Source organism: Protopterus annectens, chromosome 7.part0 (assembly GCF_019279795.1).
Source record: "Protopterus annectens isolate FY-2018-M chromosome 7.part0, PAN1.0, whole genome shotgun sequence".
Taxonomy (NCBI): domain Eukaryota; kingdom Metazoa; phylum Chordata; order Ceratodontiformes; family Protopteridae; genus Protopterus; species Protopterus annectens.
In genome coordinates, this window is record NC_056739.1 from 1,948,606,372 (window position 1) to 1,948,632,149 (window position 25,778).

The 25,778-nt window shown below is 40.0% G+C and overlaps 1 protein-coding gene across 1 annotated transcript in view; it reads left to right on the plus strand.

Moving 5' to 3' along the window:
* AKAP13 (A-kinase anchoring protein 13) overlaps positions 1-25,778 on the plus strand; it is a 2,349,678-nt gene that overhangs the window by 1,305,341 nt on the left and 1,018,559 nt on the right. The window contains exon 10 of the mRNA XM_044078370.1: positions 21,535-21,577. Coding sequence (XP_043934305.1) covers positions 21,535-21,577 — 43 coding nt within the window. The remainder of the gene's footprint in view (positions 1-21,534; positions 21,578-25,778) is intronic.

Genomic DNA, 25,778 nt, shown 5'->3' on the forward strand with positions numbered 1-25,778 from the left:
CAGGAAATCCCTCTACGTGGCTCACCTCATCACAAAATGTTTCTCATCCAGAAAAAAAGAGGTCATTGTTCCCCTGTACTCATCACTAATTAGACCCATTATAGAGTACAATGCCCCTTTTGGTAAGTACCTCACAAGACATCTACAACAACTGGAAAGGCCAGAGAAATACCTCACAAAGAGGATTTCTGGTCTCAAACAGATGCCCTACGCAGACAGTCTCAAAAAACTCCAGCTTTACTCCGTTGCATATCGCCTACTCAGAGACGATCTCTGCCTAACTTACAAAGCTATGTCAAACCCAGAGCTGTTGGACATGCTCCACTTAAAGAAATCCCAGTCTCTCCGAGCTACACACTCTAGGGACCTAAACCTTGTCACCACAATAAACAGAACATGCTGGAGGGGTAGATTCCTGTCCCAGAGACTTCCCATACTCTGGAACAGACTACCTGTCTATGTCAAACAGAGCTCCTTATTAGCATTCTTCATGAAAAATCTTGATGATTGGATGGTAAATAGGAAATTCACCCCAGGAATCACTTCTGTGGCTCTGCTCGACAGGGGCACAGGAAAATAATTTTCTTGGGTGCCGAAAGCCAGGGTACATTTTTGGCTAGGCTTATATAGGCCCTAGGGCTAATAACGTAGTGCCTACCTATGAACCTATAATGTCTCTGTAGTGTTCCAATATCCTATTCTTAAACCGCCTATTAGTTTTGCCAATGTAGAAAGAAAAACATATGACACAATACCCAAAATAAACAAGATTAGATGTCTTACAATCTGCATAATGGGCACTGTTAAAACTAAAGCCCATGTGTGGATGTCTAAATCTCCTGCCTATGTGAATATGTGTACAGGCTGTGCAACTTCTACATGCATATGTGCCTATCCTGTCAGATTTACACCAGGTGCTAGGTACATCAGACCTGTAGCATAAATGGCTCTTCAGTGTTCTATTGTTACGAAACTTAAAATTCGGTTTAGCTTCAGTTAAACCCTTTAGACCTTCAACGATAGAAAGGATACCCTAGTTCCTATTAATGACATCACAGACAGTACTGATGTTACTGGCAAATGTCAAAGGCATTCTCAGTTTGTTATCAGCTACATTACTGGGTAAACTTACATAACTGGCTTCTGCATCATTGGTAGAATCCGAGACAACTCTGTCTCTAAAATATGGTTTACAGCAGTCACCCCTGGTCTTCCATGCTTCATTTATATATCTATCAATCATCTGACCATCATAGCCTCTCTCCAAGAAGTGAGAATTTAATTTCTGGATTGCTCCATGTAACTGTACATCATCATTAAATAACCTCATTACTCTAAATACTTGCCCTTTTATTACATTGCATTTGGTATAGTTTGGGTGCATACTTGTGTTGTGCAGGAAGTTATTTTTTCTAACTGGCTTCCTATAGAGACTAGTCTTAATATTATTCAGGTGATCTTTGCTCACCCTCACATTCAAAAAATCAATTTCATGTGTAGAATAATTAAATGTAAATCTAAGGAAGTCTGTGGTCCCATTTAAATAACAAATGAATTTGTTCAACTCAACCTCGGTGCCCTGCCACAACAAAAAAATATCATCCACTAACCTAGTATACCAAACTATATGTTCACTATGTAGTTCATTGGACAGAACAAGGGAACATTCCCAATGCACCAATGAAAGGTTGACGTAGCTATTGGCACAAGCTGTGCCCATAGCCACGCCAACCTTCTGGATATAATAATCACTACCAAAAATAAAGATATTTGTTAGAACAATATCCAATAAAGTACAAATCAAATCACATTTACTGGAGGTAAATCCTGCATCATTCAGCACTTCCCTCATATTGTCTTTCCCCCATTGATTCGGTATGACTGTAGTGATTCTATATCTAAAGTTACAAAAAAACAATCGGTATACACAGAAGCCCATGTCAAACTGAGTGTTTCTAAAAAGTTTTGGAATCTTTGAGAACGCTGTCACAGCCATCCAGTACAGGGCGTAGATTATTTTCGACATATATAGACAGGGGTTCAGTAGCCCATCCTCTGCTAGATACTATCAGGTGCATTGGTGGGGTACAAAGAAATTTATGTACCTTAGGTAAACCATATACCATTGGAGTAACAGGGTGGTTAACTGAAAAATATTCAAACAGTGGCTCATTTATCATTCCTGTAATCAGTAGATCAAAAACCAGAAAGGATATTTTATCTATACTACCCTTCACCACAGTCAGTGCTATACATTGGTATGTTCTTGTGTCATTCAATAAAACATACATTTGTTTACAATATAAATCTTTATCAAGAACCACAATGCCTCCTCCCTTGTCAGCAGGTCGAACCGCTATCGAACCTAGGGCTTTCAAATCATTTAAAGCGGTATATTCAACACTAGATAGATTAAAAAACTTGTTAGAACAAATGTCAGAAATCAAAACTTCTCTTATCTGTCTATCACAGACTTCAGTGAAAGTGTCAATAGTAGCATTGTTAGGGGGAATGTACACACTCAGCTTCTTAAAAATACATCTCTCTGACTGAACAGATGAAGAAAACATAGCACGTAGAGTCAAGTTTCTGCCAAAGAGTCTCAAGTCTTTTAGGACATCAGTAAGGACAGCTTTCTTAGCCGGTATAAAGTTCAGGCCTTTATTCAGTAATGTCATCTGAGCCTCAGTTAAAACATGAAGAAATATTGAAAATCAAACCTGTTTGAACCTCTTTCGGTTCTCTCCTTCTGTACTCAATGGTCTTCGTGGATTCCGGTTCTTTGAGCGTCCTCTGATAGGAAGAGGATTCTCTAGTAAAAAACAGCTCATATTATTTGAATGTTGAGCTTCATCATCACTCTTTTGGCCATTAGCGAACAGACGTTGATTCCTTGGATCTTTAGGTTTCACTACCAAGCCTTCCCAAGCATTTGTTAATACCGGAGATGGTTTACTGATCGAATTCTGCTCAAAAGCTGTTTTCTTCGTGTCTTCAATATCTGCTGTTGGTTCAGTTGTTGTAGCATTCACTTGTACACTCGCCATCCCAGAAGTGGAGGGCATTTGACTCAACGGCTCCGTTCGATCCTGCCCTTCTAAGTCGATAGCTGTAATAGATTCAGCTGTGGCTATATGCTGTACATTATTCCTGATGGGCCATTCTCTTGCCCAGAAAAACACATTCCCTGCTTGAAAAATCATTGTAGTGTCTATTCAGTTTACTTGTTTTTGTGCCAGGTAACCTCTTTTCATAACCCTGTATATTTTCGTGCAATGTCTCCATTTTGACACCAAGCAACTCTGGGGGATTTTGTTCATATATCTGCTTATGTAGAAAATTAATATCTCTGACTAGTTCTTCCTCCTGTGGCCAGAAAAAATCAATAAGGAGATGTAGGTATCTTGCACTACACACCAAATTAATTATTTGCCACTGCCTAAGCAAGTCTGGGTATAGCTGTCCATATGTAGGCATTGTTAAAACTCTAAGACCTCTCGGTACAAGATTATGTTTGAGTGAAGCCTCAAAGTGAAACTGTTGCCATTGGAGGTGCTTAAACATGTACAATTTATTTTCAAGGTCTTTAAATTTACTAAGAAAGCCAGCATGCAGTTCCAAATCATTACTTACAGCAGTATCAGATGTCTGCAGACCCACATTCAGCAGTAGGTTATCAGTAACAGTCAGTAGATCATTAAAGCTTTCAAAGGAATATTTGTTAAGCTCCTTGCTGCCACTCTTGTTGGGATTAAAAGGCAATTTCAATTGTAAAGTTTCCATGCTTCCATCAGCCATGTAAAGTTGGAGATGAAATAAAAATAGACACACAAAGCAAAAATCTCTCTCCAACTAATGAAACAGCCGGTGAACAAATTCTGTAGTGTCCAGCAAAAGAAGAAACACCAGCTGTACCACAGTAACATAGTTTATTAAGATAGTAGGCGCTTTTAGGGATCCAACCACTTCATCAGACAACAAGTGAATATACCTTACACAATTTGTAGTGGAATCAATTAAGCACAATTAACTTTCCTCTCCAGAAGAATCGGAATTTTTGGAAGCTTTTGGTTCTGACCCATCTTTGTCTTGGGTTACCTCCCCCCCAATAGATGAACTCAATGATTTAGTTTTCTGCTGGGCTTAGAAGAAGCCTGATACTGTCAAACTTATCCCGAAGAGATCTGACAAATTTCTAGCCCCTCCCAAAGACATAGTGGAGCAAAGGAGTCCCAGTAGATGGTATAGTGGTAGTAGAGCCACTAAGAAAGAACTAGCAGAACAGAGCTCTTCTATCCATCTGTCAAAAAGGGAGTCCAGGGAGCTGGGCAGATTCAGAAAGCAAGTCTTTGCCTCAGCGACCTTTGCTCTGAGGTCTCTTAATTACCTGGTATACTTCACGAAGCTTCAGAGAATTTTGACCAGGAATTTTCAAATACTCTCTGAGTCCATGTTTGCAAAGGATTTCAAAAGAATGTCATCTCAAATGGCTACTCTATTGTCTGTCTCGAATGCTTCAATGAGGTTAATTTCTCACAAAGCTGAAGGTATCTCTGAGCTTAATTTCTCTCACAGCTGAAGGCATCTCACGAGCTGCTGGTTCAGGCATTTCATAAGGAGACATGCCTGGATGTGACTATGCAACTTTGCGGAGCCCTTTAAGACATCCTTCATTAATGCCCACTTCAATGGCACATCCTTATTTGTGCCATCAGTAAAAGAGATGCTTTTCTGCAGTGAATAAGAAGGGAAGTTGCTGTCTGCTGTTCAGATCAGATTTTCTACCCCTCAGCGAACGTTCTCCAGGAATCAGAGTGGTGGTAAGAACATATGGTTCCATAAAGCTCAGGGTCCTTTCCAAGATCTGCATAGGGACAACAACTCCAGATGCAGAAGTGGAAGTTCTAATGGGAGACTTCACCCTAGAGGCAGAGGAGGCCAGCAGAAACAGAATTTCTGTGATTCTTTTCCAGACAGACCCTTCCAGCACTCCTGAAGTGCTGCCCCACTGTCCAACTCTGGAGGCAGTCGGGGGACAATTGTCCTTGCACCTATATGCTTGGGCAAATGTAACCAAAGACTCCTGTGTGATAAAAATCATATCCAGAGGTTATTCCATTCCATTTTTCCTAGTTCTTTTTCACAAAAGACCAGACAGGATTCCGAACTTGCTCATGCTTCTTTTTAGTGCCAAAAAGATAGGGGACCTCAAAACAATTTTGAATCTCAACATTTTAAACCAGTATGTAAAGAAGTCAAAGTTCTGAATGGTCATGTTTCAGTACACTATGCCATTTCTTTACAAGGACGATTAGATATGCTCCATAGATTTTCAGGATGCGTACTATCCCATCAAAATAGACAGCCAATTCAGAAGACACTTTCATGCTTTTGGCTGGGAGCCAGTCATTACTAATTCAGAGCCCTGCCTTTTGGACTCACCACAGCCCACTGGGTGCTTACCAAATGCATGATAGTGGTGGCTGTGCATTTGAGACTCAGAGGAGTCCCAGTGTTTCCATAGCTGCACGACTGGCTCCTTACCACCCCCTCCAAGCATCTTCTACTATGGTGCAAGGACTATTTGCTCTATGTTTGTCAGTTATTGGGAGTAGCAATAAAGTATGCCAAATCAGACTTAACATGAGTCCAGAGCCTGAAGTTCATTGGTACATATCTGAATACAGCACAGATAGCATTGCTACCACTTCATCATATATCCACCCTCAGGAATTAGGTTCATCTGCTTATCTCCCATCCATCTCCCCCAGCCAGATCAGACATTTAAGCACTAGGATCCATGGCAGCACCATTGTATTGCTTCCCTTGGCATGATTCTTTATGTGTGTCTTTCAGTGGACACTAGCTGTTCATTGGTCTATTCTTCAACAATCCCTGTCTTTTCCAGTCAGACTTACTCCAGTTTGCAAATGACACATCAAGTGCTGGATCCAGTCAGATTACATTCATCTAGGCCTACCTTTTGTCTTGCCACCCCCAGTGGCCACAATGACTACAGATGCCTTCCATCTGGGTTAGCGGGGGTATTTCCTGGGAAGGATGATCCAAGGCATGTGGTCCTCTTAAAAGACCAATCTGAATGTCAATGTACTAGAGATGAGAGTAGTCCTACTAGCATTGCAGGCCTTTCAAAATGGTCTTTCTCAATGGACTATTGTTATTCACCAACAACATGTCTGTTGTCTGGTACATCAGCAAACAAGGAGGAACATGATCTTATCTCTACTGCAAAGAGGCCAAGACAGTGTGGGACTGGGTGATCTCCTCAGACTGCTTTTTAGTTGCAACACCAATACCAGGGAACACCATCATGTTAGCAGACACGTTAAGCAGTTCCATTCTGATGCCTCATCAATGGTCTCTCAATCTGTGATGGAAAGGATTTTCTGTCGTTGGGGCCAATTTTGCTGTGACCTGTCTGCATCCCCCACAACAAGTGCAGAGAGTCTGGGAGAATCAACGAGAGATACTGTAGTCCACATTTGGCCTCCAGTCTTCTTTATACTTATCCCGCTCTTCTTTTGATTCCCACATTTCTGCAGAAATTAAGCTGGTTGAAGAGCTCAGTCATCCTTATTGCCCCTTTTTGGCCTTGACAGGTTTGTTTCCCCTTTCTGTGATCTCATCTTTGTTATTCTCCATGGGTACTGGAGCTGTCGCCAGATCTCCTCTTGCACCCATCAGAAATCCAACATCCCGATATCCAGGCCTTCAAACAAACTGCATGGTTTCTCCACTTCCAGTAATGGCTAGACAGCCCAGACTTTTTCCCCCTCTACATACCATCATTTTATCTTCACAAAATGACTCTGTTAAGCAAGTTTATAAGAGCAAGTGGAAAACATTCTCCCTATAGGCCTTAACAAGTGAGCTTGATCCCTTTTCTGCTCCAATTTCTGCAGTACTTGAATTCATGGCAGTTCATTTAAAAGAAGGAGCTAGTTTTCTACCAATAAACTACAATTAGCAACCATCTCCAATTTTCACACAGGAGACCGAGATTATTCCTTGGCTGCTTCTAAATTATGCAAAACATTTCTAAAAGGCATGTTTCTTCACAGACCACCAGTAAAGGACCCTTCACTTCCCCGGGATCTGACCATTGGGCTTCAAGGTTTAACTCAGAAACCTTTTGAACCTTCAGCTAAAAATGATCTATTATTCCTTTCTTGGAAGTGATCTGCTTAGTAGCCGTTACTTCTGCAAAGAGGATATCTGAACTCTAGGCTGTTTCCTCAAAGACCCCTTACATTATTTTCCATAAAGATAGGGTTAGCTTATGGAGAAACCTTTCCTTTTTACCTAAAGTAGCTTTTGAAAATAAAATTAATCAATCCATTCATTTACCAGTCTTCTCAATTTTTCCAGTAAAGGGTTGAGTACTTTCTTCATCTCTTGGATGTACACAGAAAATTACGCTTTTTTTCTTCACAGGACAAAACAAATCAGAATAACTGTGGGTTTCCTTTTCATCAAAAAGGCTGGGGTTTCCAGTTTCTAAAGTCACTTTGGCCAAATGGATTACGGCCTGTATTTCTTGGATCTATACTCAACAGGGCATTGCCTTATCCAAACCACCCAAGGCTCATTCAACCAGATCTATGGCTGCCCATCTGCATTTTGGTCAAGAACATCTATTGATGATGCTTGTACAGCAGCCACATGGTCCAATACTCATACCTTTGTTCCTCATTACAAATCAGATGTTATAGATAGAAACAGAGCTGCCTTTGGTTAGGATGTACTCCGGAATATCCTTCCATAAGGACCAGCCAAGATCAGTGTAGCTGGGGACTCTGTCCCATGTGAGGAAGAATGAAAAGCACAACATCAGATTTAAAAGTTAGGTACTCACCACAGCTAGGCATCTATGTTGTCCATTTTCATTCTTCCTCAACTTCCCTCCCATCCATCCTCCTTTCTTAAATCTTCTGGAGAAACCTGTTGGACTGTGTTTTGGAAGTCCTTTTCCTGTCAGCTATTTCTGTCTCAATCTAGCTATATGATCCTTATAAAGTACAGTTTTGTACCTACCATAAATGTAGATGTCCGATAGATATGCAACTGCAGTCATAACATATGGGTTGTCCTGCCTCAGGCAGCCCTCGGTCGGCCGGATTCCAAAGTCTGGGTCCGACGTCGGCTGATGTCGCATTTCTCTCCGACGTCAGAGCGGCTGGAGTACATAAGCATCAGCCGACGCCATTTTCTTCAGTGTTTCTTGCCCCAGATGCCAGGTGCCCTCCAAGGAAGGCTGTAATCAAATTGGAAGACAAAAACAGGATTCCAGACAAATAAATGAGCAATAAACAGATATACCATAACAGATATCCCCAGCTAAGGGAAACCGGGATAGGAGTGGACCCTAGGCATAGAGGGGTATGGAGGGAGGGAAAATCCGACTGCAGTTGCATATCTATCGGACATCTACATTTATGGTAGGTACAAAACTGTACTATGTCCTTCAAGAATGCAACTGCAGTCATAACATATGGGTAGAATACCATAGCTTAGCTGGGGGAGGAGGAATGCTCTAGGAAAAAGATGGTGTGGCAATCAAACCCTGCAGGACTGCCGAAGCAAAGCCTGCTCTGGATCTGGAGTATAGAGGGAGATTGTAGTGTTTGGAGAATGTATGCACGGAGCTCCATGTAGCAGCTTCTAGAATGTCCTTAGTAGGCACCCCTCTTAAGAATGCTGTAGAGGTGGCTGTAGCTCTGGTAGAATGTGGTCTGACATTGGCTGGAACAGTCTTTCCATGAAAGGAATAACAGAATCTGATGCAATGTCCAATCCATTTTGAAATAGTCTGTTTTGAAATTGCTTTTCCTTGGACTGCAGGGGCGTAAGCTACAAAAAAGTTGTTCAGACTTCCTACTGGTCTTGGTTCTGTCCAGGTAGTATCGAAGTTGTCTGTGAATGTCCAAGGTATGTAACAGTCTTTCCCCCTTATTCTCAGGATTGGGGAAGATAGCAGGCAGATAAATTGCTTGATTTAAAGAAACCCTAGATACCACCTTTGGCATAAAAGTAGGGTTGGTCCTTAATGAAACCCTGTCTCTGTGGAAAATTATGAACGGTGGTATTGCCATTAGGGCCTGTAGTTCCGAAACCCTTCTTGCTGAGGTAATTGCCAACAGGAAAGCTGTCTTCCATGAGAGAAATTGCAAGTCAACTGAAGCTGCTGGCTCAAATGGAGGTAGAGTCAGTTTTTCTAGTACAAAATTGAGGTCCCAGGCTGGCACTGGAGCCTTTCTTGGTGGCTTAATGTTCTTGATTCCCCTGAGGAATTGCCTTAGCAAAGGATGTGAAAAGACAGGCAGATCAGTGTTATATCTAGCTGAAATAGCTGATGCATGTATCTTTATGGAAGAATATGAGAGTCCATTCTTTAGCATATCTGCCAAATATTCCAGGATGAGTGGGATGTTCAATAATGATGCATCATGTCCCTTGCTGGTATTCCAAATGCTGAATCTCTTCCATTTTGCTAAGTAAACCTTTCTGGTGGATGGTCTTCGAGCCTCTGTTAATATCTGCTGAACTTCCTTGGAGAGAGATAGGTTGAAGTTATTCATGGGATCTCCCAGGCTGTTAGCTGCAGTGTCTGAAGGTTTGGATGCACTGTTTTGAAGTTGTGTTGAGTCAAAAGTAGAGGCCATTGGGGAAGGGCCCACTTCTTGGTGTGACATATGCTCCGTAGTAGTGGATACCAGTGTTGTCTTGGCCAGTCTGGAGCTATTAGGATCCCCTTGGGTCTCTCTGCTTTGATCTTTAGTAATACTGAGGTCATCAGTGGCAGAGGTGGGAATGCATAGATTTTTAGGAAGTTCCAGTTGAATGAGAGCATCTATTTTCCAAGCTTGTGGATGGTATGTCCTTGAGCAGAATTTTTGTAGATGATGGTTGAGGTGAGAGGCAAATAGGTCTACTTCTGGCCTGCCCTATGTCGAAGTGAGCTGTGTGAAGATCTTCAGATGTAACCTCCACTCGTGTGGATCTGTGAAATTCCTGCTTAGGCTGTCCGCCAGCACATTGTCCTTGCCTGGAACAAACTGGGATTGTAACTGAATGTTTAGGCTCAGTGATTTTTCCCAAAGATGCATTGTCAGTCTGCAAAGGGGGTAAGAATGGGTGCCCCCTTGCTTGTTTATATACCACATCACAGTGGTGTTGTCTGTCCGTATCAGTAAATGGCCTTGCTGAAGTTGGTGTTGAAAGGCCTCGATGGCATGCATTACTGCCAGCATTTCCTTTTGGTTTATATGCAGATGTGCTTCCTTTGGAGACCATTGTCCTTGTATACACCTGCCTTCCATGTGTGCCCCCCATCCAAGGTCTGAGGCGTCTGTGGTTATGGTCTGTGTTATCTGTGGTTTTTTGAATGACATACCTGTGTTTGCCTGGCTTACCGAGGCCCACCATAGGAATTCCTTTTGTAGGCATGGAATGAGCGGTATGGTTGTCTCTAAGTTGTTGCTGTGCTGAGACCATAGGCTTTTTAGGTACCATTGAAGCTTTCTCATGTGTAGCCTTGCTAATGGAACCAGGAGAATGCAGGATGCCATGTAACCCAGGGCCTGTAGGAATCTCCTTGCAGTCATCTGGGTAAGTTTTGCCAAACCTTTGAAATAATGAGTTAACTTCTCTTGCTTGTCTTCTGTTAGGTAAGCCATTTGAGAGGCTGTGTCTAATTTGGCTCCTAAGAAGATTATTTGCTGGGATGGCTGCAGTCTTGACTTTTGGAAGTTGACTGTGTATCCCAGAGCTTGAAGTAATCGTATGACATAGTCCAAGTTTTTTGTCAACATCAATTTGTCATCCGCTTGTATGAGGCAGTCGTCCAGGTACGGGTAAATTTGGATCCCCTGGAGCCTGCAATGAGCAATTACTGAAGCCAGGCATTTTGTGAATACTCTGGGCTCAGTAGATAAGCCAAATGGCAATGCTGAGAATTGATAATGCTCTGGCCCTGCAAGAAATCTGAGGTATCTTCTGCAGCTGTGTCTGATAGCGACATGCAGGTATGCCTCCTTGAGGTCCAGAGTAATCAGCCAAGACCCCTTGCCCAGCATGGGAAGGAGTTGCTGTAGAGTCAGCATTTTGAACTTTGGTACTATGAGAAAGGTGTTTAATGCAGACAAATCCAGTATTGGTCTCCATTGAGATTTTTTTCTTGGAACAAGGAACAGTCTTGAGTAAAACCCCTGGCCTTGTTCTTGTTGTGGAACTCTTTCTATTGCTTTCATCCGAGCCAGCAGAGAGATTTGCTTGATAGCCTCTGCCCTCTGGTTTTGTGGTAGGTTTAGCATGCCTTGTTTTATTGGTAAGGTATGAAAATGGAACCTGTAACCTTGGTCTATAATGTCCAAAATCCATTTGTCCTTTGTCAATCTGTGCCAATTGTCTGCAAACAGAGATAATTTTCCACCCAAGGGAGCTTCTATTTGTTCCTTGGTAGGCGGAAGTAGAGGAAAGTCATTGAGATTGTGGCTGTGGGGCAGGTGAAACCCCTGTGTCACTTCTTTGGTTTGCTGGCTGCCATTGTCGTCCCCTGTAAGGACCACTGTATTGCCCTCTTCCTCAGCCACGTCTGTTTTTACCCCTTTGAAATTTTTCAGGATTAGGAAAGGACCAGTTTTTTGAAGGCCAATTCCTACTGAATCTGGGGGGGTTGAACCTGCAGGAAATCTTTCACCGTCTGAACTGATTTTGCTTTTTCCTCGATGGACTTTAACACATCCTTAGCATTAGCACTAAAAGCTTGTTCTTTTCCAAAGGTGCATCCAGAAGTTTTGCCTTTACATGATCTGGTAGAGGTTGATCTTTTAACCATGCATGTCTACGAATGACTGCCCCTGTCATAGCTGCCCTACATGAAGCTTCCAGTGCATCATATCCACACTGCAGGAAGTGATTGCTTACTTGCTGAGAGTTATGTACAGCTTCCTGCAAAGACTTCCTATCTAAAGGATTAGGAGAGGCCAATGTTTTCTGTAAATCTTCTAACAGGAAATCCTGATATTGTAACATATGAAAAAGGCAATTTAAAGCTCTCATAGATAAAGTAGTGGAGGTGTAGACCTTTTCCCCCCATCTCTCTAATGACCTAGCTTCCCTGTTGGAGGGCAAAGGATTTTTAGAGGTGGAAGCTGAAACACCTTTAGGTCCCTGAGAAATAGTTTCCAAATCAGCAGTATGGGCCCTGAATAAATGGGAATGTGTTTCTGGGACCCTGTAATACCTGTCTGGCTTGGCTGGAGCAGGAGGAAGAGAATCAGGGGTAACACTAGAGTCAGAATATAAATCATCCAAAACATCAAGCACAGGAGGAATAGCTAAGGGCCTGTGCTGGGGATTTTTAAGGAAAGTTCGAAGGCGCTTTCTGGAATCAGAATATTCCTGGCCTTGCCACTTGAAATGTTCCCTCATGGTATGCAGAACTTCCCCAAAAGAAATATCCTCAGGAGGGGAGGCCGAGGGGATGGAATCCTCTGCATCCGAGTCCTCATAGGTCTGGAAGAGCTCTTCCTGGCCATTGGAGTGGACAGAGTCCTCAGAATCTTCATCTGAAGGAATAGGGTCAGAGGGTTCAACCCGGGGCCTTTTGTCAGAAGGAGGCTGGGATCCTCTCTCAGGATGGGCCTGTGAACCTCTAATCATAGAAATTAAGTCAGCAGCCATAGTCATGATTTGTGTCTCTGGAGTAGGCTGAGGTAAGGCTTTAGCAGTAAGATGCTTGGTCTTGCTGGCTGCCTTAGCCCTAGTGTAGGCCTTAATAGACATGGCCATAGGAGGCCTGGCAGCTCCACGTGCAGGAGTGACCTTATCTACAGCAATGGTCTCGGGCATTTCCTCGGTTTCGGTATCCGGAGGAAAATCAATAACTGGCGTTGGAGTGATATCCTGAATCGGAGTCGTTGGTAATGCGGTGTCTTCGGTTCGGAGAGGTGGAATAACCGTCTCAGGGGGAACCGGAGCACTCGCGGCAGGTTTTGGCATGGAGTCGTGGTAGACGCGGCCCGAGGATGTCGGTCCCGGTCTTTTCGTTTTTTGGGAGTTTGCGATGTCGGAAGTTCTGACGGCATTGTATAAGCAAATTTTTCGCCGAAAAAATCTTCAGCGAACTCCGCCCGGTACCTGAGAGTGCGCTTGTTGAAGCGAGCACAGGCTACACAGGCCGAGACATCGTGGTCTGGGCCAAGGCAAGGAAGACAGTAAGAGTGGAAATCCTTATGAGGTATTTGTTTACCACAAGAAAGACAATTGTTAACTTTTTCAGTAATTTCTGACATCGGCTGAGGCAAGAAAAGATCCCCAACGGGGTACTTAGCTTTTTTGATGACTTCGGAATCGAAGAATACAGGAGCTGACCGACCGGCACTTGCGAACTGCTTCTGCTTCGGGCACCGCGCGGCAAGAAAGACTGAAGAAAATGGCGTCGGCTGATGCTTATGTACTCCAGCCGCTCTGACGTCGGAGAGAAATGCGACATCAGCCGACGTCGGACCCAGACTTTGGAATCCGGCCGACCGAGGGCTGCCTGAGGCAGGACAACCCATATGTTATGACTGCAGTTGCATTCTTGAAGGACATCAACAAACTCGATCTGAGGTAATGGGGATGGACTAAGGTATTATGGGTAGAAGGAGGAGCTTGAGAGTTGGATCCAAAGTCTGGAGTATGCGGCCGAATCGGATTCAAGGATCGCATCTAAACCCCATGTGTTGAAGAAGAATGAAAATGGACAGCACAGATGCCTAGTTATGGTGACACATAACTTTTAATTGTACAAAATCTTCTAGATCTTTATCACTTTCTTTCCTCCTAGTTTTCAAACTTCAAAGAAATACCATCTGTTCCTGAAGACTTTCCTGAAGATTGCTTACACTTACCATTTTTTTGTCTTCCCCTCCTATCTTAAGTATTAGTTGTTGAACCTCTCTGCCTCTAACCTTAGCATAATTAAATCTTTAACATGAACCAGACCTCCAACAACCACCTTCAATAAACAACAAGTAAACACAGGGTCAGCACCAGCACTTCACACTTTTATTTTCAGTTACAGCAATCTGGTACCTCGGCAATTTGTCTTCAAGGGTCAAAGTAACATTGCACAAAACCACTATTTATATGCCCATACAAACAAGCAATCAGTCAAACAATCAGATCCTATTAAATATTTACACCTTATTAGGTACATTACTGCATAAATCAGTATTCAAAATAAGATCCCTTTATGAAGCTAGCTAAAAAACATTTTATATATATCGTGTATTTTTTAAAACAGTTTAAGCATTTTTAAACTTTTAATGAAAAATTATAATATTATAAATATACTTCACATTAAATATTTACTTTGTGATTTAAACCAATAGGTGACGTCTGATACTTAAAAATCAATTTAGCTTCCAATTCCAATAACTTTCCTACGTAGTCAGCCACTCTTGGTAAGAAAGTTTAGAAAAGAACACAATAAAAGTACCCAAGGTCGGCACCTCCATGTGTTTCCATAAAGTGTTTAGCTACAGGACTCAAAGTGTTCCTGTTTGTAACATCACCCTGACTTTCCAAAATACGGACCTTGACCCTACGTTTTGTCTGACCCACATACCACTTTGGCTTAGAACAATTGCAACCTATAATGTATACAACACCAGCAGAGTTACATTTAAAGGAATCCTTTGCAATAAACTGTCTGCCATTGCTTCTATTACCTGATAAATTCCTCACCCTTGAACATACACTACAATGACTTCAGGCAAACATGCCACAAGACAATCTACTCACGTTACATACATAATTCAACATCTCCTTCAAATTCCTACTTCTTTTAAAGGAGAAAGTAATGTGCTTTGGGAACAAATTACAAATATTTTCATCCTCATTTATAATGTACCAAAACAACAAATGACCAATATTTTCATCCTCATTTATAATATACCAAAACCTTTCCACAATATTCATCAGATTTTCAGAAAAAGACAAAAACCTGGTAACAAAAAATATTTTTTTCTTTACAATCATAAACATCAAATTGTCCATCTTGGTGTATTCGTCTTTTAAAAGCCTTCAGTATCATGGCCCCCAAAACATGACTTCGCACACTGAATTTGTTCCTCAGTGTACCCCCTACTTCTTAACCTAGCATCAACTTCATTCAATTCCACTGTTTTCAGTCATCACTAGTATGATCAAAAATCCTTTCAAACTCACCATATGGCAAAGAGTCCAACAAATGCCCATGATGCATGCTAGTGGCATGTAAAAAGTTATTAACAGCTGTTTCCTTCTTGTAAGGCCTATATCTAATAGAAGTCACTTCAGCAAACAGGGTGACATCCAAAAAAGTAATACTTTTATGACTCACCTCATAAGAGAATTTTAAACCATGACAGTTACTATTCAAAATCTCAAAAAAAATCACAAATTCCCTTACATCACCTCTGCAAATCAAAATCATATCATCTATATACATCTTATAGAATATCACACTATTTTTATAGAAGTTAGTTGGTTACATAAATTGTTTCTCAAATTGTCCCATATATAATACAGCATAAGTGGGGGCAAATGCAGCCCCCATAGCTGTACCTTTAAGTTGCAAAAAATAACTCCCTTCAAACATAAAATAGTTGTGGGTCAGATAAAATTCCAATAAACAAATTAAAAAAGATGTACGAAGACCCTCGCCCATTATTTCACTCATGGCTTCCAAACCCCATCTGTGTTTAATATTAGTGTATAAAGAATTCACATTAATGGTAACCCAATAGTAATTACTCTGCCACTTAATGTTCTTAATTTCACCCAACAATTCCTGAGTATTACAAATGTGGGCTGGTACCTTACATAAATATTTCTTAAAACTGAAAGTCCAGAAATTTGCCCACATTACTTAAGTATGAACCCACTCCAGAAATTATAGGCCTACCAGGTGGGTGTTGTAAATTCTTGTGATTTTAGGCAATGCATAAATAATGGGGTTCGCCATTTTTAATGTACAGTTTATTGACATCACTCTTTCCAAAAAAACCCAAACATTCACCCCTTTCAAGCATTTCAAGTAGTTCAATATTATACTCATCCACAGGGTTCCTAGGCAGACATTTATATTCATCAACAACTTTTAACAGATCATGAACCATCTCACAATATTTGCCCTTCTTTAAAATAACCCAATTCCCACCTTTATCAGCACATTTCATGACATACTCATTTTTAATTTCCTTTAAAGATTGTAAGGCTAACCGTTCATTTTTTGTTAAATTGTATTTTCTCTTAGAGTATAAAAACTCCCTAAACTCATATCCAATTTTTCTATACAACAATATTTCAAAAAACACAATGGTAGGAACATTAAATGGTGGAGTGAATTCACTCATTGCAGAAAGCACCAGTAATTCTAGTTTACCATAACCAGTAGTAAACCCTCCCCCATCAGTAACATCATTGCCCTCAAACAAACTTACTTCCCTTATTTAACACAGACTTCATCTCTTTAGTAAGCACCAAATCAGATAAATTAATCGCACATAGTTCATTTTGATTATTATACTCACTGGTGTAAGAATCCATAAACAACAAGTCCAAACCATTTTGTTCACTTGTAACAGTTCCTTCCCTTTCCAAGATTGTTCTGCTGAAAGGAACGACCATTACCGGACTCTGACTTTGCCTTTTCACCTTCCATATTTCCAACTGGGAGACTTACAAACAAAACATTTTTCTTAATGCTCATCTCGCTGGAAGAAACCAACGAGTTCTGTCTAACTTGGTTGCCACCTCTCACCCTCGATCTTCCGGGTTGTGACGTCCGTTGCCAGGAAAACAAGCCCCCCCCCTCTTCATAATCCTTCATATCATGAAGTAGCTTCCTCCTCTTGTTCTGAATGATCTCCGCTTCAGTTTTATTGATTTTATCATTAGTATGCCCCATCTGTGCTCGATAACATGATTCAGACACAATCTGTTTTTTGTAGCTGAACAATATCCTCTTTCAGCTTCTCATGTACCCTTTGATTCCTTTTAATCAGCACACGCAACCAACCAATAGTACACTGCAGGGAAACATGTTTCCATTCTTCAAATAAGTCAGCCTCATCTTCAGTGAATTCAGCAGCCGGTAAACAATCCACCCATAAGCCCATAGGCATTATGTTTAGGCTTATATACGTCTCCAACAAGTGGGTGTCATAAAATAACTTAAATCTTCCATGAATATTTACATTTGCGCTCTTTCTTGGTTTCCACATTTCTCTGTTCTATACACATTTTTTCATAAAATTACCAAAATATCTCCAAACTTCTACAGGATCTCTGGTTATTTTTGTTGCTATAGTCTCATTAACGTTGGTAACATCCATTTCTGCTACCTAAGTCTTTGTGCTAAAGGTTTTTGTGCTCTGGAGTGGTTAGCAAAAATAGTTGCTTAGCAGCAGTCTTTTTAAAGTCATGCATATCATCTAGATACTGTTTTATTTTCTCTTTAGCACTCCACATTTGTGCATATTTTGTAAGATTTCCCTTATTCTGTAATACTTGAATCTTTGTCAACCCCTCTAAATTTCTGTTATTTCTTAACTATATCTTTTTCTGTTTAACTTCTAACCTGATTTTAAACTCCATTTTCATTTTATCCTACTCACTAGGCATAACTTCTGAATATATTTCTGTCTTCCCTAATAACTCTCAAATAATTTCCATTAGCCGTTGCTTAAATTCCTCTGTTTTTGTCATGTAGGTGGGAAAGTGCCAGTATCTCATTTTTACTTAATTACATTGCACTTGTATCTTAGTTTTTATTGGTGCTTGATCTGAAATAGTTGGATCTGTGTTGAAGTTTAAATTAAATGAAAATGTTCCTGTGAAATATAATTTCTTTCTAGTCTGGCCCAGTTGTTGCACCTTGAGGAATAATTTGTAAATTCAGTCCATGTTCCTACTACTGAATTCATGTGTTTCATACCAAATATTGTCATACATTTCTACAGATATCTACCTACTTTTGTTAAATTTTCCCTTCAAGGTTCCCCGATACATCCTCAGTGTTGCAAATTAAGTTTCAGGACCCAGTGATAAGTAATATTCCCTGCTGAAAGCTGATTATTTCTCCCCAAAATGTCTTAAGCTTCATAATAGCAGTTTTTGGTGGAATATAAGTATAAACCAGCACAATCATGTTCCCTTGCCAGTAGCCCTTACCACAAATCTACTACTATTGTCTTTTTTCCTCTTCTGTAACTATTGCAGCCCCTCTAGCTGCTAATATATTTAATCCTTTTTTCCTTTGTCCCTGATATTCTGCTGAATATCCATCCTGAAATCCTTTCTTTGTCAAATTCACACACACATTTTTCCAAATGTGCCTCCTACAGCATTGTATTTGCACTCTGCATTTCTTAATGTAATTTGGTACTCTTTTCTTTTTGTACCTGGAAGTTCATTTACATTCCAGGGTAATATGGGCAGCATAGCTATTGTGATAAAAAGCTGCTGTTCTCACCAATTATACATAAACATTTTTTAATGTTTTTTTTTCCAACTTGTGTGTTACATGCACACGCTAATGTTTGTCTGGTTGATCATTTATATAGTTGTTTCCTTCTTATTTCCATTTGAATGAATGTCACATTTTCAAGACTTTCTGTTTTAATGAAAACCCTCAAAAAAAAAACTATATACATTTTCAAAAACCTCATCCTTATCAATTTAGAACAAACACATAAAACTGTACTTCTTTAAAAAATGAAGTTTTATCCTCAAGATATGAACAATTGCCCCAAATCAACAGCTGCACCAACAGGCGTTTCTTAACTAAAATTACAGTTACCTGTGTTAAAGTGCATGCTGCAGCCTGTGTTACCACTTACTCGATTGCTGTCTGTTCGTTTCTTATCTTTTTCCCTCCCAGATATGAAAAACAGATTGTATGCTTTCAGAAAATATTAACTTTTAGCTCTAAGAAAAAGTGCACTGGCTATCTTTAAATAAAACAAAAGTGTATACTGCTCTATTAAACACATCAAAGTATTAAGGCTGCTTGGGAGGCTGCAGTATCTAGTCTGAAATTATGGGAAGTGAAATATTTTTTCACTGAACTGCTTGCCATTATATCTTTAAAGTGTGCATTTCCCTCAGTAAAAAATGCTCAAAACTCTCAAGGTTAATTGTTAGACTCCAGGGAATTTTACCTCAGGCAGACAGCAAATGTTGGAGGTATGAAGGGGAAGAAATAGGTAATTAGGAACATATTTTCTGGGAGTGCAGTGAGTTGGCGGACTTTAAGGATTCCCTGGAGGATGCACTGTCGGAGATGCTGGGTGGGCAGATTGGTCTGATGAGCGAGATGATTTTTCTGAACTGTGATACAGAATTGGAATTGCCCAGATATGGTATGGCCTTGCTGTGTCTAATAATGGTGGTTGCCAAAAAACAATTACTAGAAAATGGAAATCAAAATCTAAACCAGCTATACTGGAAGTAGGGAATACAATGACAGAGATAAAATAACTGGAATTGAGATCTTTAGAATAGGGTAGAAGCAAGCTACATTGAAAAAAATGGGAGTTGTGGGAACAATACATACAAGGGAGGAATGAGATTTAAAAGGCGGCAGAACTTAAATGAGTGATGTAATGTTTGAATAAGATCACTTATAATCATGTATAACTGGGAGTGTGTCAGTATTGTTTGTGATGTAAAATGCTTATTTATTTATTTTACATTTGTTGACTGGGATAGTCCGACTGGATACATGTCCATTTTCAGCGGAGGCCCAGGGAGAAAAGCTCCAAGGTAGTCAGCGTCAAAAATATGACAATGTAGACATAATTACAGGTAAGTTATTTACAGAGGATACATGAAAAAAACATGAGATAGACAAGTTCACAGGTATAGTTATCCCTGGTTTAAGTCAGGGGAATACATTGACAGTAGGCAGAAAGTAATATATTATATACATTTATGAGGAGGGTTAACAAGGCTTGTTACAGTGGCAAAGCCAGTTTAGTGCCAGATGTTGTCTGTGTTTGGTTTTAAATTGGCAAAGGGAGGAGAGTGAAATAATGTCAGCTGGAAGGGGATTCCAAACTCTGCCTAAAGAGTATGCAAATAGGGCATCCCCAGCTGTATTGTTAATTTTGATTGTCTGAATTATTAATTTGTTTGAGGATCTAAGCAGTCTCTAATTGTTATGAGGGGTTATAATATTCCTTAGGGATGGGGTATTATCTGGATTATAGAGAATTTTTTTAGCTATAGTCAGAAGGTTGTACTGGATTAGACTGGGAAGTTCTAGCCACCCAAGCTGTTTGAGGTTAATGCAGTGGTGTGTCCTAAAGGGCAGGCCATTTAGTTGTTTGCAACTAGGATTGTGTCAGTGTAGTTTGTTTTCATTTATGTAAAGGTATGATTGCCTATGTGTTAAGCGATGGTTTACTAAAGAGTTTTTTTTTTAAAAATAAGGTAGGAATTAAATAATTTATGTAATGTTGCTTAGGTTATATGACATATATCAATATATGTGAAGTATAATGTTTGTTATATTAATATAGTTTGATTATTTTTATATTAATGTAAATTTGTCTATATCACAAATGATATTTCAATAAAGATGTTTAAAAAAAAACTCCCAATGTTAATTGTTTATCCAGAAAGTTTAGCATCTTTGCTTGGAAGTGTTTGAACAGGTATTTTTATACCCCAAGCAGACTTCAAAGAATTTTTCCTCATGTAGATAGCGAATGTTAGCAGTGTGATGGAGAAGAAAGAGATAACTAACTGGGAACATATGTTTTTGGAGGGTAATGAGTTGGTGGATTTTAAAAATTCCCTACAGAATACTCTGTCAGAAATATTGGGTAAGTAAATGGCTGTAAGTAAGGAAATTATTCTTTTGAGCTGGGAAACAGGATCTGAATTGCCTAGACATAGTAAGGCCTTTATAGTAAATTTAACTGTGTTAGCTGCCAAAAAAGGAATTAGTAGAAAATGGAAATTAATGTCTAAACCAACAATACTTGAAGTAGTCACTATTCTAACAGAGATAAAATACAGGAATTAGGATTTTTAGAAAAGGGTAGGAGTAAATTGCATAGAAAAAATATAAAGTGTGGGAATAATACAGGCCGAAAAAGATTTAGAGGCGAATGAGGTTTAAGAGAAGACATGTTTATACTCATGAAGTCATCCCTTGCATAATCAGCTTTCTTATTTTATTGCAGAGAACTCTGGCTGGCATTTGCTGCAGATTCCTCCATGTGCTTCATAGTTTCTATGCCATCTTGATCCCATGCTATTTTTAGTTTTGTCTTTTTTTTATTATCCTGTGTTAATGCATGTCTTCTGTTTCCTTATTTCCCAAAAATTGTATACATTATTTCCCAAATCATTTTGTTTGTGCCTTAAGAATTTTAATCACTACAACCAAGTAATTATTATCGATTAATTTCTTGACTGATAAAGACAGAATCATACAGAAACATGTCTAATTTGCAATTTTCGCTCTTTCAGGTATGACATCCTCCATCACCAGCAGTGGTTACTTGAGTCAAGGGTAATGTTTGCTTCTTTTTAAGTGTTAAAGTATAGGGAATAATAGTGCATGCTTGAAGTTTTAATCATGTTTTGAACAGTTACAGTTGGATAAACATTCTTCTCTGTTACTGTGGCATAGTGGGTTGTCATTATTCTGTTACTCTTGCTGAATTGTTTTGGGTTATTTTAATTTTTTTTATTTTTATTTTTATTTTTTTGTGATTGTAACTTGCATCATATGTATTTAATTTCTGTAGATGTATTGTTTTTATTAGTTTTTATGTAACTGTCCCATGTCATACTATGAAAATGAACAATTTATATTGTACTAACCAGATTCTATAACACTAAATGTAGCACGTAATACTTTTAATTTTGATGTGCAGAAGTCCATGTTTAACATGTTCTCTCTCACATGTATTAGTTTAATCCATTCACTGGGCAACATTATAGTTCCAGACTTTTCAGGAAGGTTATTCTTACAGTGAAACCTATTCTGTCTAGAAGAATATGTTGAATTTCCTGCATATTTCATCTTCTCTTCACTGATATAGTTACTTTGGATTAACACTTGAGAATGCTAAAGTTCAGGCTTTTTATTGACATCCTACTGTACTTGTTTTTATACTGGTAGTCTAATTTTGCTGCTGAAGGAAAAGTAGTTACCTCAGTAGTCTACCTGACTACCCACTGACATTGTTAATGATTTTAAAAGTTTTTTGGTGCTTGCTTCTGTCTTACTTATATTTAACACCATTTTTGTACAGTAATGCTTTACTTTTTGTAGTAATGTACAGTGCATTTTGAGTGTAACTTGTATCGCACACATGAGAATAGCACAAAGTGCCAAACTTAAAGGAGACTTTCATAAAATAATATCTTAACGGTGGAAATCAACATAGAACTTTTATTACAGTCTGTGTACAGTAGAGATGATGGTACAACTAGAATACTGTTAGGAAAACCTGGATATTGTTAGGACAAGCTAGATACTAGCTGTTTTGGATTAAATAGTGGTGTTCAGATGAACACTGAAAATATTTTGGGATCACTTTACATATTGCACCCCAAAAACAGAGATTGGTTTGGGAAGAAGAGTATTAAGGTCAGGAATGCAAATCATGGGTAGATGAAGCCTTCCCCCAATGTCTTGAATATCTGCCAAATGCTAGTGACTACTTGGTACCAGTGTACAGCATTTCATTATCCTGTTGTAGCAGTGGCATTCCCAATTTCTGCATTTGTATTCTGATGTCAGTCTTCCTGAAGAAGAGCTTCCCTAACATTGGTTGAATGTAAAGTGCAGGAGGTTTCACCTCATCAAGTACACTTGCCCATGCTGCAGACCACTGTTTTCCAGCCATTTCTATTTGTGTGATGGCAGTGATTCAGAGTTTTTTGGGCTTTGCATTTTTATGTGCAATTGTTTGACCATACTGTTAGTGTGATAAGAAAGTGTGTGTGTGTGTGTGTGTGTGTGTGTGTGTGTGTGTGTGTGTGTTTTGGGGAGACAAGCAGTGGGGTTTGCCCCTGTGGAAAATATGATTTTTTTGCTTATTTTTATTCCCCATTTAGTTGATGCTTTCACTGGTTTGTTTCATCCTTTTAGAGTTTTACCCAATGTAGTCCTTAAGATGTAGTGGAACTTTCAAGAAGCCATACTTCTGTTTTCTCCTCTATAGGCTCTCATGGTTGGGATATTCTTTTTAATTTTTCTGATATAGACTAATTCCTTTGTTATTCCCAAGACGGTATGAAGCACACATCTTCTAAGAACTGAATGTTGTTAGAATGTCATCTTTTACTTTCTTCCATGGATTTTGAAAGGAACTAGCTGTCCTCTTTCCCACTTTTGAATACAACACTTCAGAAAGTAGTTACCTGGCGGATATTTACTTTCATTCAGATGTTCTTCGTGTTTCACTGTTGCAGTCATTACATTTGGGTAATCTGCTGGCAGGTTGCCCTCAGTCCGCCTGATTAACAAAATCTAGGGTCTTGCGTCAGTTGCTGTCCCTTCTTCCATGACGTCAGGGGTATAAAACATGCAGCCGACGCCATTACATCAGTATTGCTGCGCGGTGCCCAAAGCAGAAGCAGTTTGCAAGTGCCGGTCGGCCGACTCCTGAAATTTTTGTTTTTGAGTTTCAGAACCAAAGTCTTCAACTAAAAGCTAAGTACCCCGTTGCGGAAACTTTTTCTTGCTCCTTACCAATTTCAGTAAAAGTTAATAATTGTATTACTTGTGGGAAGCAATTGTATTACTTGTGGGAAGCAAATACCTCATAAGGATTTTCACTTGTGCTGTATTCCTTGCCTGGGCCCTGACCACGACGTACCTTGCTGTCGGTTTTGTGCTTTATTTAATCAGCGCACTATCCGTCGTCAGTACATATTTGCTTCTAAATATTTTGGTTCTCGGTTTAATTATCCAGAAATGACTTCGGTTAGCCAACCAACTACTGGAATACCGAAAAAATGCAAGGAAAAAGACAGAGACAGGCCATTGAGGTCCAAAACTGCCAACGACGCTTCTCCTAAGCCAATCGCCAGTTCACCGGTACTCAGTGAGATGCTTTTGCAGCCCCTGATACATGCTACTTCTGATTCACAGGCTTCTACTGAGACCCATTCGGAGTCCGGTATGTCACGAGATGCTTCACCTATGGAGCCAGTGGATGTCTCTATCTTGGATGGGTCCAGAGCCGCTGTGCAGGCACCGGCTTCTGAGGGTGTATTCAGGCCTACAGACTTGCATATTAAACCAACACCACCTTCAATTTTAAGGCCAAAATCTCGATCTATGTCTACAAATCGATGCCCAGGCCACATGTTCAGGCCCTTATGCCTAAAAAACAAATGATCAAAATGGCTGAAGATTTAATTACTCTAATCAGGGGTGGTCAACCCCCCACCCCAATCTAAGAGGCCTAGGACTGAACTTGATTATGAATCTTCTGAACAGGACTCTTTTTCTTCTGACTCTTCTAATGAACTGGGGTTGTCCATACCTACTTATGAGAACTCTGATGCAGAGGATTCCATTCCTTCTGCCTCTCCCCCTGAGGATTTTTCTTTTGGGGAAACTTTACATACCTTAAGGGAGGATTTCCACTGGGAAAGTCAGGATTTCTCTGAATCCAAGAAGAGGCTTAGGGATTTCCTTCTTCTTCCTCAGCATAGGCCTTTGGCTATACCTCCTGTACTAGACATTTTTGATGTGTTTTCAGAATCCATTTTGGCCCCTGATTCCCTGCCTCCGGCCCCTTGTAAACCAGACAGATACTACAGGGTTCCTGACTCCCACAAATTCCTTTTCAAAAATCCTGGTGCAGACCCTGAAACCATTTCTCAGGGGCCCAAGGGCATTAAGGCTCCTACTGCTAAAAATCCTACTCCTTCTGATAGAGACTCCAGGGCACTGGATAGATGGTGTAAAAAGGTTTATACTTTTGCAACCTTGGCAATCAGGGCTTTAAACTGCCAATTCCATATGCTAAAATATCAACAGCATATCATGGGACTGCTTAAACAGAAAATTATGTTGATTTCTGACTGTGTGGAAATAAAGATTTACAAGATTGATTGCATTCAGCTGAACAAATTGGAAAACATACTTTGCAATGTGGTTTTGATTCTTTGGAGGCCTCTTGCAGGGCTGCTGTTATTGGGTCTGTGCTTAGAAGGCATGCTTGGCTTAAGGAGCAATCTCTGCCTGATCATGTTAAAGCAAAATTGTTGGATGCTCCTTTGCAGCAGGACCGTCTGTTTGGCAATAAGGCTGAAGAAGTTCTAAAAAAGATGGAAGATAAAGCTAAAGCTGTGCAAACTGTGAAATATTTCTTACAAGTACAACCTCCAAGATTTAGTAGGCACTGGCCTACTAAGAACTGGCCCTTTCCAGTTCCTTCCAGAGCCACTCAAGCCAAACCCAGGCATTCCAAAAGCACCAGGTTTCAGTCCCAAAGGACTTTCAGAACTAAGCAATGGGGTGTCTCCGTTTCCAAATCTGGAAATAACAAGACACCACTCTATGGTAAACAGTCTCAATGACCTTCCTTTAAAATTACCAAGCACTTATCTCTTAGCTGCCCCTTTGGGGGGAAAACTGGCTCTTCATGCAAAAAAACTGGCAACTTATAACCCAGGACAAATGGGTTTTAAATATAGTGTCCCAGGGATACAGATTTCATTTCCACACGTTGCCAACTCCAAATGGG